This window comes from Trematomus bernacchii, unplaced genomic scaffold (genome assembly GCF_902827165.1).
Source record: "Trematomus bernacchii unplaced genomic scaffold, fTreBer1.1, whole genome shotgun sequence".
Lineage (NCBI taxonomy): Eukaryota > Metazoa > Chordata > Actinopteri > Perciformes > Nototheniidae > Trematomus > Trematomus bernacchii.
In genome coordinates this window covers 1,203,406-1,217,664 of record NW_022987801.1, presented here as the reverse complement: position 1 = coordinate 1,217,664, position 14,259 = coordinate 1,203,406, and the positions used below count along the sequence as shown (strand labels likewise).

The 14,259-nt window shown below is 40.8% G+C and overlaps 1 protein-coding gene across 1 annotated transcript in view; it reads left to right on the top strand.

Annotated features, from left to right (window-relative positions):
* arhgef40 (Rho guanine nucleotide exchange factor (GEF) 40) overlaps nt 1-10,361 on the top strand; it is a 41,018-nt gene extending 30,657 nt beyond the window's left edge. The window contains exons 23-27 of the mRNA XM_034150204.1: nt 963-1,143; nt 1,737-1,847; nt 3,827-3,936; nt 7,006-7,049; nt 7,729-10,361. Of these exons, the coding sequence (XP_034006095.1) occupies nt 963-1,143; nt 1,737-1,847; nt 3,827-3,936; nt 7,006-7,032 (429 nt within the window). The 3' untranslated portion in view covers nt 7,033-7,049; nt 7,729-10,361. The remainder of the gene's footprint in view (nt 1-962; nt 1,144-1,736; nt 1,848-3,826; nt 3,937-7,005; nt 7,050-7,728) is intronic.
* Nucleotides 10,362-14,259: the final 3,898 nt, after the last annotated feature.

Genomic DNA, 14,259 nt, shown 5'->3' with positions numbered 1-14,259 from the left:
CACACACACACACACACACACACACACACACACACACACACACACACACACACACACACACACACACTCCTCACACACATATAGATATAAACACACCTCTCACACACACACACACACACACATACACACACACACTCCTCACACACACACAGATATAAACACACCTCTCACACACTCACACACACACACATACACACACACACTCCTCACACACACATAGATATAAACACACCTCTCACACTCACACACACACACACACACACACACACACACACACACACACACACACACACACATACATAAACACACCTCTCACACACACACTCCTCACACACACACAGATATAAACACACCTCACACACACACACACACACACACACACACACACACACACACACACACACACACACACACACACACACACACACACACACACACACACACACACACACACACACACACACACACACACATATATAAATACACCTCACACACACAGACACCTCACACACACACAGCTATAAACACACCTCACACAAACAGATATAAACACACACTTTTCAACCTCAAAAAATGCTTTTCTTTAATTTTCATTATCTCTTGAGCGCTGCGTTTGAAGAAATCTGAGAACAAATCTAATTTCTGTACATATTATATTTAAAGTAAAGTCCAATTTCACTTGTTTCTGCTTTAAATGTCACTTTTTCAGTCTATTTTCTCGGCGAAATGTTCCGTCATTGCCTCTATTTTTCTTCTCGACTTTACATTGTTTACACTTGAGATGTGTGTGATGTGTTCTGTGCTTATGTTGACCTTACATTTCTGCCTCATGTTGTTATTGTGTTTGTGTGGTCTTAATTTGAACTTTTGTTCTTTCTTGTGAATTCTATTTCTGTGAAAGTTGCTATACTAAATAAACGTATTCTTATTATTATATCACATGTTCCTCCTCTCCCCCGCAGACCGGTGAGATGGGTCTGACTCAGAGCGTGGGGGGGGACGGGCTGAAGTTTGAAGTGTGGGTGCGTCAGGCTCCTCGAACCAAAGACTGCATCACGCTGCAGGCCAAGGACAGGGAAGGAAAAGTGGCCTGGACTCAAGACATCGCCCACCTGCTGTGGACTCACGCCATCAACAACACAGGTACAGCCTGACCTCTGACCTCAGAGGGCTCAGCTATAGGCTCTTTTTTAGTCAAACGTAATCCACCCCAAATCCACCCAATATGGATATTTCATATTCTGATTGTAACAAATTCACACAAATGTCTGAGGGATGTAAACTGCAACTTGACTGGTTGAGTCAAACAACTGCAAGGATATTTTTTTCAAGGCTTCTATTGTCATTCGTACATAGCTACAGTGTAGTTATGTCGATGAAAATCTTAGGTCCCAGGCTCCTCCAACAGTGCAACACAATAAAACAGATACAATAGTGCAAGGATATGATTCTTGCAGAACATTATTTTAGTCTGAGGTTTACCTGGGTTCTTAAAAATGTGTTCTGCTTCCAGAGCAAATGAAGCACCAGTCAAAGCTGCGACCTATCAAGGGCTTTATCTCCCTCCCGTATCCATAAAGAGACATTTTAAGCGGCATTGTTGCCATGTACACAAACAATAATTCAATAATAAAAAAATATACAAATATTCTGTCCCAATACTGTAGTGATTTCTCCAAGAATGGTGCCGTTTTGAGTTACAAAAAGACCCTTTTTTCTATGATTTTTCCCCCCAGAGTTGTGTCTGAAGGAGTCGCTCTGCATGGGGATTTCCAGTAAGCTGCTGCTGGACGCGACAGGAACACCTGGATCTGAACTGGACTCCATCTACAGTCTCAATGACAGAGGTAGGACAGAAGGGAAACATCTGTAACACTTATACAGATGCAGTGCGGGGAAACTACAGGTAGAAAAAGCACTGTGTACACAGGGAGTGGAAAAAGAAAGGATTTGCATCGCAGATTTGTATGTAAACTGACCTGGTATCTATAGGTATATCGCTAAATAACGTAATCTTACAGAGGATGTGATCATGTTTGGGGAAAGGTTAGTTTAGTGTCTTCTTTAAATTTCAAACTGTGTCTTCAGGAAGTGTGTCAGTCCAGATCAGATTACTGGACTGTTCAAATTTGTTCTCTGAGCCGCGAGTGAGAGAGAGATTACCGACAGGAAACTAAACGGTGCTGGTTGTTTCTTCCCATGTGACAAAGTAATAACGTGCTACATGTTTTTTTTCAATCTGGCGCCCCCGGGCTATTCTATGAATTTTTTATAGTTGCCTCGCGCTGAGACATTTTGAAGAGCTCTGACGTGCCTGCAGAGAATATGTAACGCACCTTTTACTTCTCATGTGATCAAATCCCCTCACAGCGGTCAGTCTCAGAGCTGTGGCTTTGTCCTGATTACCTCAGATAATAGACTCACAAGTACAATTAACTCCAAGTATCAAAAGGGAAATTATAAAACAGAACGGCTGCAATTTACTCTTATTTTCATAATCAATCAATCCGGCACATACTTTCCAGATGAATCAATTAATCATCTGGTCTCTAAAACGTCAGACAATAGTGAGAAAATGTCAGATTCTCAAATTCTAAGTAGATGGCTTTAAATGTCTTGTTCTCTGAGATTAACAAGATATATTAAAAAGAACAGCAGGAAATCCCAGTTTTAAGATTCTGAGAACTGCATTTTATGACATTTTTGCAAAACAGTTGGCGATTATTCTTCTGTCAATTGGCTTATCGGATGGTTAACCAGCTCTTTGAAGTAGCATACAACTATGACATTCAAATGATGTAGAGTGCATACCAAACATAGTACTTACTTTAACATTGAAGCCCTTTTTCATCTAAAAATGTGGGCTACTTTAATGTTAATGTCAAAGGATTTTAACCACATATTCTTACATGATCCGATTAACTACAATGCAGTCTGATCACAAAAGTCTAATCAAAAACTGTATTTATAATATGTGTTATATGTTCAGGCAGCAACATAAATGGAGAGTGGAACTTATATGAAAGTCCATGGGAAAAAAACGAGTTTGAGACGCTAAAAACTAACATTTGTCTTGCTCTTACTTATTTATGAACAGAATCAGCTCTCCCCACCTACACCTCCACAACAGCTCCCTTCTGAATACACACATTATAGTCAAAAACGACATGAAAAAACAAGGAAATGACTGAAAGAACCACCAGAGGCCGGTTATAGAAAACCCCCCTCATGGAACCCACATCACATATTGATGCTATATGATCACTGGCCCCGCCCACAAATGGAAATAAAAACACACAAGAGGAAACATAATTCCTCAGATTCCAGACCCACCACCCAGTGAGGCCTGCTGGAGCCAAAGTGATTTCCCATTCATGGCTGGGTGCAGTGCACATACTGCTCACCAGGTGTCTCATTGAGAGCAGCAGCTCAGGGTTTCAATGCATGAATTGTCCTCTGGGACAGAGCGGCGTGTTATAAATTCATTGAACAGGATGAGAAAAATGCCTCCTCTCTCTGACTCCGCGCTCTTTGTCTCTCCCCACACCCAGTGTACACCCAGTTCTCCTCTCCAGAAAACATTATAATGCCGTCATTTTGGATTTCTAAGATTATTAAAGTGCATACACACAATGCTTTTGTAAATGGGGAAGAATCCATGCATGGAAATGATGCTTGAATGCAGGATGGTTTCAGTGTTTGACATTTGATTCACTACCTAGAGCAAATAAGGCTGCAAAACGCTGATTTTAAGTGTAAAACAACTGCTAGATGTTCTGATTGTTGGTGCTTTCTGTTAACCTTTAACCACCTTTCTCTCACACAGTCCATAGTAGCTGCTCAGACTCCTCCTCTGTGGGCAGTCAGAAGGAGGGGGGGTCCCCGGCGTCTGGGAGGGACCCCAGGGGAAGCTCCGGATCAACAAGTTGCTCCCAGGTGGGATTACATTTCACCATTCAGTCATTCTAGGGTGCATGAAAACATTTATACTTGCAGAAATGCCTCAGCATAGCTTTGTGAGGAATGTTTAGTGACACCACAGGGTTTTTTTCTCTACAATATTTGAAGGTTTTCCATGAAACCTTTTTAAGAACCTGTGTTTCCCTTAAAAGAAAAACTCCCTTATATGACTTTCTGATGGCCTGGGAACTATCTTGAGATGATGATCATGGTGAAAGACGAGCCTTGAGAATGCAAATGAGAGCAGCATTCTTTGAAACCATGCACTGGTTGTCACTAGTATCGACTCTGGCAGCCAACTCACATATAATGGATTATTATGTGAGTGTGGAATATGTAAAGGGGTTGATATTTGGCATCAGAAGTTGGATTTTGATGCCTCTAACTATAGGTTGATGTCAGGGTGGAGCGGTGGATGACAGCTTTTCCCAAGTAGACTTAAAACAAGCATGATTAGAAAGTTGATGAGACTGAAAGCGGGAGTATCACAACATAAAAAATAACTTTCATTGGATTAGCAGGAGTACTGGAGTGTTAATCTTATTCCTGCGCTGTGTTCCAATTAAATTGAAAAGACCCGAAAACTTGAAATAAGGATAATTTCAACAGAAATGTTAACAGGTCATCCAAGTTACATCTTGAAAGATATTTTAATACACATAATAAAGTGAAATACTTGATGTGATCAAAACCTACACAGAATATGCAATAAGAAATGCATTCTGCTACATTTTTGTGTGCAACCAACCAGTGCCTTTTATAGACGTGATAGTGTTGAAAGGGGGAGGCAGAGGGAATGACAGGAGGTAAATGGTATTTATAGGGACCGAGCTCCAGTACATGGGCCACCAGCTCCTGCATTATGCTTATTTGACGTGTGTAAAATCCATATTTGTACTATATAAAAACAGCTAACAAAAAACCTAAACTATGCCTAACTAGTCCACCTATATTCCACCTTAACCCTTAGATGCACGAGTGACTGGACCCTACACTCTTCCATAAGTGGGTCTAAAACAGGGGTGTCAAACTCAATTTCATCGCGGGCCACATTCGCATAAAGGTTGCACTCAAAGGGCCGGTTGTAACTATATAAATATATAATATATATATATAAAATAATGTATTATAAGATAAGATAAGATAAGATAGTACTTTATTGATCCCAAATTGGGAAATTATATTACATTATTGCCTCTGAATTGGATTATTATCGGATAGGATAATAACTTAGTAATTAACTACGTCTGAAAGCAGAAGTCCAGGGCAAATAATTGCAAGTCTCTTCAGTGTGCATGTCACAAAACGAGATGCATTGTGGGACATTAGTTTATTGGCAACCTGCTTCTGTAAAGTGGCATGTAACCGTATAATAAACGTATTATATTCTTTGCAAGCTCTTGGGGGGCCACATAAAATGAAGTCGCGGGCCGGATTTGGCCCCCGGGCCTTGAGTTTGAGACCCCTGGTCTAAAAGGACCCGTATTAGAATAATATGTGTTTTTATGCAATTTTTGTCATTTTGATTAAGAAAAATCTCTTGTATAATATTTAGTATTATATTTTGGTTCACACTAGACATATTTTAAATTTAATTTTTCACTATTTATAATTTTAGAAATTTCTTTTACATTTTAAAAAAAAACGTTTTCCCATAGGATTCCATCAGTTTTGACCCACTTATGGAAGCTTGGGGTACTAATACAAAAACTACAATTTCTTCAAATGTAAATTAAAAATGTGAATGGCATGATATCCAAAACATGTTTTTTGAGGAATAGCTGGAATATGAAATGATACATTTTTTTAATTACAAAGATACTTCAAGAAAACCACCTCACTGGGTCCAAAAAGACCCACTTATGGAAGCTTGGGGTAGTAATGCAAAAACTACAATTTCTTAAAATGTATAAAATGTAAATTTAAAATTAGAATGGCATGATATCCAAAACATGTTTTTTGAGGAATAACTGGAATATGAAATGATAAAAAAATGTAATTACAAAGATACTTCAAGAAAACCACCTCACCGGGTCCAAAAAGACCCACTTATGCATCTAAGGGTTAAAGAAACTATGATGGAAGAGGTCAAAACAACACACAACATTTTCCAAAGTTTAAATATGTGCTTTCATAGTTTCATGATCTGGGGCAGTTAATCTTTCAGTGATTTCATCTAGCGCTACAATTTAATGTGGAAACTCTGTCTGCTTTTATTTGTTTCTCTTGGTAAACATGTGAAAGTTATGGTCCTATAGCAGCGCAAAACCCAACCACTAAGCACAGGGTTAGGGGTGTGAATCTGACTATTTGCCATCTCTCTTTCTTATTTCCTTTCACTTCACTTTAACTTGTGTCTAATGAAGGGATGAATAGCAGAGAGGAACAGACAAGGGACGTTGCAATCAGAAATCATTGAAATGTGTCTCTTTTTAATCAGTAATTTGTGCATTCAAAAGCTCATTTGGGTTTTACTCATTTTTGCTCTTCTCTAATGTATTGTATATTATACAAAAGAGAATATTTTTATCGAGCAAAATGAACAACTTAAACGTCCCCTAGTTGCTGTTGAATTGCAGCCATTTGAATGTAACGTATGTTTGAGATTAGTGGAGGTGTTACGCTACAGTTTCAGTTTAACAGTGAGGTTATTTATATATAAAAGGGTTCTTTAAACAGCAAAGGAATTAGGTGAGTGTGCATCATCTCAGCTGTAAGGAAACAACGATACCTGCCTGCCATTTCCATAGCAGTTTAAATTAATGTGCTCTGTTCACACACACACACATAAACACACACACACACACACTCAAATCTCCTTATCTAGCAAACAGAATATGACAGATTGGCAAACAGACTGTGCTGGGAACAGATTGACAGACAGACGGACACACGCAGCCCAAACAGATAGGGCAAACACACAGACAGCGATACACACATATTCAACAACAGAGGGGGGATTTCCGCTTTTGCTTTGGCACGCACACACACTTTAGCGCAGAATAAAAAATGTAACTGTTTCTGTTTTTCTTTATTCCTCCTCAGAGCCACTCTCCCTCTACAGCTGTGTAACTGTCATCTCAATAAGAGTAAGTTAGTCTTTTTTATTTCTTTCATCTTTTCTCTTGATGTTGTTGCTGCTCATATCACCATCACTCACTTTATGATTTTACAACTTTTACTGATTTTTACTTTACTAAGAGAAATCAGACACATAGTATCTTGGAGAATGCTTAAAGTGACAGTTCTTGCCAAAATCAGAAACACAACATTTTCCGCTTATCTGTAGTGGTATTTAGCAATCTGGACTGTTTCAGTTTGGATATAGTGGCTGTACAGATGTAAGCCTTATCTCCAATATAATGGAACTAGATGGCACTCGACTTGTGAAGCTCAAAGCGCCAGAAAACGTTTTATTTGTATAGAAATCACATGCCGGGTAACTCCAAATAATTCACAAAGGTTGTTGTTGGCAGTTTCCTGAAGGAACAAACTGCACACGATAACCGTTTGATGAGGAATCAAGAAAGTTAACGTCTAACAGTCAACAGTTTGAGAGATTTCCTTACTTGTTGTGTTAAGTTGATATCCTATATATATCCATCATTAAGCAACCACACCAAAAACAATCTAGATTGATAAATAGCTCTACAGGTAAGACATGTTGTTTTATTTTGGGTTTGAACAAACATATTGTACATTTGAATGTAAAACTAAAATGTAATATATTGTTTCTTTGTGTCTCTTCCTGTAACTTTCTACAATCAGAAACTGGACTCTTGAAGATTTGTATCATCTCTATTCCACCTCGGGGAAGCCAAACTGGACTTCGAGGAGCAAGAAGACAAAAGAGAGACCCTCAGACTCTATTTGAACTTCTCCCACATGCTCTCCTTCCCTTCTCCCCCCTTCACCTCCTTCAAAGTAATAAAAGGCCAGCAGATTAGCTGGAAGAGCGCTGCACTGCCACATTCTCTAATAAGAAGAGGAAGAAGAAAAGCTGCCTCCCAAAAAAGGATCAACACTGCCCTGTCTAAACCATGACGAGCCCCAGCAGGGCTCTACCCGCTCCGCCATTTTGGATCTGCCAGCCTCAGTTGCTGGCAGAGTCATTGACACCAAAGGCACTTCAGCCACACAGTGCGGCCATTGTCTGCCCCGCGGCTCCCCACTAGGCCAAACCACTTGGTCTGAACCACTGACTGCCTGGCTGGCTGACTGTACGCATCACATGCTCCAGCATCTGATAATAAACAGGAAGTAATATGCGGGGCGTAAATCCACCGTAGGATTGCAGATTTAGAATGTATTATGTACTCTGTCATTTTCATAACGCTGAATGGAGTACTGTTTTTTTCTCCCCCCTCTTGCCTGTGTAAAAATGTGTGGCATAGGCTAGGTGTGATTGCATCTATGTAAATGAGGCAGGGGTGGTGTGAGCACACGTACACACAAACACACACAAAGAGTGTCCGTCAACACATGCAGTCACTCTTATTGTTGTAAGACAGTGGAGGCTCTATTCACATGCTCACACACACTCACTGGCCGATTTAGAGCCTGGTACAGTGGCTAAATAAACATCAGGCAAACATCTGATCACATACAGGAAGCATTGCCTCGATAATCAACGCCTTATAGGATTATATCCGACTGTTTGTTTAAGCTAAATATGTATTAACAGTGGAAACAACTGGTATTTAATCTTCTTAAAAGTATAACTTATGTCAGTTACTTGAGCTTATTGGTGCCTTATAGTGTAGCCTACTGATGATGACTATATGCATTTTGTTTTATATTCTATGTGCCAAAGGTATAAAATGGGTGTCTGTGCAATGTTGTTTTGTGTACAAAGAGGTATTGATGTGTTTGCTCTTTCCAGATCTCCATAAAATGGTAGATCTGTTTAATTTGCTTTATTCCGGTGTTGCTGGTTTTTTGCTTGCGGCCAGACGACATGAACTACATCTGATTATTCCCAAAGAGGTAACTTACTCAAAACGAGCTTCTAGGTTGAGGTTCCAAGAAAAAAAGGATTTCTTCTCATTGTCACTCTTAAGCTGAAAGGATTGCTTTATCTAACATTTTTTAAATAAATAGTTTGACAGATTGGGAAATGTGTAATTTAGCTGTCTTGCCAGGAGGTAGATGAAAAGATGGATACCAATCTTCAATGTCTGTGCGTAACATAGGAAGCCTTTGCAAGCAGAGAGTTAGCTTAGCTTAGCGTAAATATTGAAAAACAGCTAGCTTGCTAAAAGATAACAAAAAGTACATAGCCTACCTGCACCTTTTTAATCTTATAAAATATAACATGTTAAGCTTAAAAGGGTGCCAATAGGTGGATTTGTTACCTAAAGATAGAGCTAGGCTAGCTGTTTTGGCTAGCTTACTCTGTGTGCTAAGCTAAGCTATCTCACTGCTGTAAGTAGCTTCATATTGCCTGTAGAAATAAGAGTGTTATCAGTCTTGTCATCTAATTCTTGCTAAGAACAGCTAATAAGGGTATTTCCTGAAATGTTACACTTTTCCTTAAAGATATCATCTCTCAGAAGTAATGGCTTATTAAAATAACTTCCACTCACGGGACAGACACTTCACTACTTCTCTGCTAAACACACTCATGGGTACATTTGAGTAGAAACATGTAACACTGCTGAGTTGTACTCAAACTCACAAAACTACAATTATAGTGAAGATCCCATATATTACATTAGTGATTTAAATCTACAAAATAATGCCCAGCATATCTGGAAATTGTCATTTTATTGTCATGTTATGATGCAGACGAAACCAAAGATATGAATATTTCATACGATAGTGTAGTTCATATTGTATGACAGCAAGCATGCAGTCAGTAAAACCAATCATCATCCACTCACTGGTTTGATTTGATCACTATCAGACAATATCACGCTTAAGGTACAATATGAAACCATCAGGTAGTGAGAGATCCAGCAGCAGCGGGAGGTCAAGCTCACGTCTGCAGACGGCCGCGGTTATCAGGTTTACCACGTTTCATATCTGCATTCAAATTCAGAAATTGCAAATGGCTATTGAGCCGTTTCTGAATCAATATGTAATTTGTTGGCTTGGAGAAGGCCCCCGTACACCTCGTAGCCTTTAGCTGTTTGGTACATTGCGTTATATTGGAAGCGATGTAATGAACACCATCTTTCATTCTTACTGCAGTATAGATTGTCACATGCAAAATCCTCTACTTTTGTATGCCGTGCGAGGCAGTATTAATGTAGAAACATTGTGCTCTCTTTCTACCCTCACACTCTGCCTAGTGTTTACATTTTTTTAAAGGAATGTGGAATGTTGCAAACGCATGTTATGCTTACTTGATATTTGTACTGTTTTTGTACTTTTCTGTGTTGAATTAAAACTAGATGCAAGTTTGAAACGTCTCAGAGGGGATTTAAGAGGAGGGGAGACAGACAGATAGATAGACAGACAGACAGACAGACAGACAGACTGACTGACTGACTGACTGACTGACTGACTGACTGACTGACTGACAGACAGACAGACAGACAGACAGACAGACAGACAGACAGACTGACTGACTGACTGACTGACTGACTGACTGACTGACTGACTGACTGACAGACAGACACACAGACAGACACACAGACAGACTGACAGACAGACAGACAGACAGACAGACAGACAGGCAGGCAGACAGGCAGGCAGACAGATAGACAGGCAGACAGATAAACAGACAGACAGACAGACAGATAGGTGCATTAAGTAAAAGTAGAAGTACCAGTGTAGGAATACTTTGTTACGAGTAAAAGTCCTGCATTCAAAATGTTACTCAAGTAAAAGTAGAAAAGTATTATCATCAAAATATAGTTAAAGTACCAAAAGTAAAAGTTGTGCAGATTGGTCCATTTCAGAATAATATATATGATATGTTTTATAATGATTGATCATGAAAGTGTTCTCAAAGCTGGTAAAGGTGCAGCTAGTTTGAATGACTTTGTATACTGCAGGGTAGCTTGTGAATTTACTCCAGGTGGAACTAAAGTCTGATTTAACACTTGATAATATTTCACATCATTCATCCAAATCTGTAAAGTAACTAAAGGTATTAAATACATGTAGTGGAGTAAAAGTACACTATTTACCTCTGAATTGTAGTGGAGAAGAGGTACAAAGTATAAAAGATTGAAATTCTCAAGTCCCTCATAATTGTGCTTAAGTACAATACTTGAGTACATCTATTTACTTCACACCGCTGATGTAGAGGGATAAACTAAACACTATGGAGCAGTGATGTCTCTGAGGTGTTGTTAAGGGTTACGGCAGGCTTGTCGCAGGTTTAACCTCAAAATAAGGCCGGTAACCTCCACAACCTGAGAGTTGGTGTAATGCGTGGGGTCTTTTTCTCTCTGAGCGCCAGCTGTGCTGCTGCTTCACAAAAAGCCGAATGATTAGATAACTACAGTGCAGCGCCATATCAAATAGTTCCAGGGATCAAATTCTCTAAAGGAGGGGGGGGGGGGGCAGTTTGAGTGTGTGTGTGTGTGTGTGTGTCCATCTGCGTAGAGAGAGAGGAATGAGAGATAAAGGGGTGGGTGAAGAGGAAAGGAGGGGGGGGGGGGGGGACAGGAAGAAGTGAGGGAGAGAGAGAAAGGGGACAGGAGACAGTAGGTGGGAATGATGGGAAATGAGCGAGGGCGAAGGGGCAGACAGACAGAGAGGCACAGTCAAGGGGGAAAGAACGAGAGGAATAATAGAGAGGGGGGCTTATATAGAAAGAGGGAGACACAAAGTGGAGTTAGAACTTTTTTTTTTTAGGGAGAGAACTAAGAGAGGGCCGAGAGAGCTGCAGCGTGGACGGAGGAGAGAGAGAGCGAGCGGGGTAAAAAAGGGGGGATGTTGACAAAGCAGCGAGACTGTGGCGAACAAAGAGAACGTGAAGAGAATGAGTCGGGGGAAACATCAAAGGGATTTTTCAGGCCCGGTTACCGGGACAACAGACATTTGCATGCGATTAGCTTTTTACATCATATTAAGAAGGGTTAGGGTGAGGGAGGGGAGGGAGGGAGGGTGCAGGGAGGAGGGGAGGCAGGGAGCTATAGATCATACACACACACACACTGTATGAGATAGTGGGAGAAAAAAAAGGGGAAAGAAAAAGAGGGACGTTGGTCATCTCACGCGGATAAACTGACTTATAGGCAGCCAGCCAAGCGTTTCCTTTGTAAATGAGAGTGCATGTTGGAGGGAGATACAGTAATATGCCGGCACAGACATTTTGGCAGAGGGAGGTCAGAGCAGGCAGTGTGTGTTTCTTTTATTCGATTTGATTTTTTTGGCTGCTTTGAATACAAGTTTGAATGATTTAAAGCACTCAGTTTGATAGATTTGCCACCAGGACGATCTCAAACAGCTTCACTGATTCAGGGTTTACAGTTTACATTACTATCAAATGTGTCCATATTGTAGCACTTTTTTTACCTCGAAATATCTTGTTCAACCGCCAATCATTCAATCCAGACTTAAAATATAATAAAATAAATCTAAAATAATTAGAGTGATCAAGGATTAGACAAATTTGATGTAAATCTGGTAAAATACCTAATAAATGCCAAAAAAAACACACCCATCTCCAATTGTTCCAAAAAAACTGAAGGATCAAGTGTTTCTTTATGGGTTGAGATGAATGATCCCACTTCTTAAGTTACGTAAACCATTAAATTGGATAAGCAGATTAATGCATTGTCACAAATCTGAAAACCGGTGGTGACATTTCGGAGATACATTAACACAAGGCAGCGACAGGCAGGCTGAGAATAGATCAAATTAGTGAAAATAACTTTCATAGAATCGTTATTATTACATACAAAAATTCCACTATCATAAATGCACGTCTAGACTCAGGTATGCGTGTGTATTTGTCGTCCAAAATGGATCCAGGTTACAAAATAAACACTTTGTTGTTTGCACACACACAGTGCATATATCACTCTGTCAACACAAAAAAAACCACCTCACACACCCCGCCATAATAAAAGCCATTAAACATGTTTCTATGGGCACACACCCTCCGGCGCTTTACACATGTAACATTATCCCTCCTTCCTTTCCTTCCTTCCTTTCCTTCCCTCCTGTCTCTCCATCAATCCCCTCCCTCATCTCCATCTCTCCCTTCCTATCCATCCATCTTCCTCCCCTCCTCCTCTTCCTCTCTTCCTCTCCGGCCTCCTTTCTCTCCCTCTCTCTCTCTATCTGAGTGTGTGATGCTTCAGTGCCCTCTGTATTGTGGCTGCATTGTGCCAGTAGGCGTCGCCGCGACAGCCGTTGTCAGGGCAGCATTGTGATGGGGGGGTGATGGTGTGTGTGTGTGTGTGTGTGTGTGTGTGTGTGTATGTGTGTGTGAGTGGGGGGGTGGGAGTGTATTACAGTATCAATACCCTGACACTGCGACAAAAAGGACAGCAGCCGTAGCCACATATCACTCCACCTCTGCACTCCCCCTCCGTCGTCTCCTCCCTCCCTCTTTCCTTCCTCCCCCCCCCGAAATCAATTCCTCCTCCCCTCTCCTCTCAATTGATTTCCCACCATATCTCACTGAATATGTACATATTGATCCCCCTCAACCTCCTCCTCCCTCCTCACTCTTTCTGTCTTTCTCTTTTTTGTTTTTACTCAAGGATCTATCAGATTTCACCCCCCCCCCTCCACCCTCATTTCACTCTCTCCATCTCACACACACACTTTCCTCATCTTTCATTTCATCTCCCCTATTCTTTCCCTCTCCTCTGTGCCATCTCTTCTGCCCCCTCCCCTCCCTCCATCACACCTCCCTCCCCGTCTCCCTCCCTCACGGCTGTTTTTTTGTGTTTTTTTGTGTTTTGTTTGTGTGTGTGTGTGTGTGTGTGTCACAGTCTCACTCACTCTCTGCATATTAATTGGTGCATTTCTGCTGCGGCGGAGAAAACAATCAAAGCGTCAGGGGCGGGTGATGATGCCATTGTGGCAGCCGCAAACACGTACACATATGTAGCACACAAACACAAACAGATAGCGAGGGCACACACACACACACACACACGCACACACACACACACACGGCCGACACACACATAAGTTCAGCAGACGGAGAACGTACATGTATGAACCTTTGTACGCACATATAAGCAGCTGACATTCAAAACGGGCCTGCACACACACACACAGACACATTGATTTACTATGCACACACACACACACACACACACACACACACACACACACACACACACACACACACACACACACACACACACACACACACACACACAC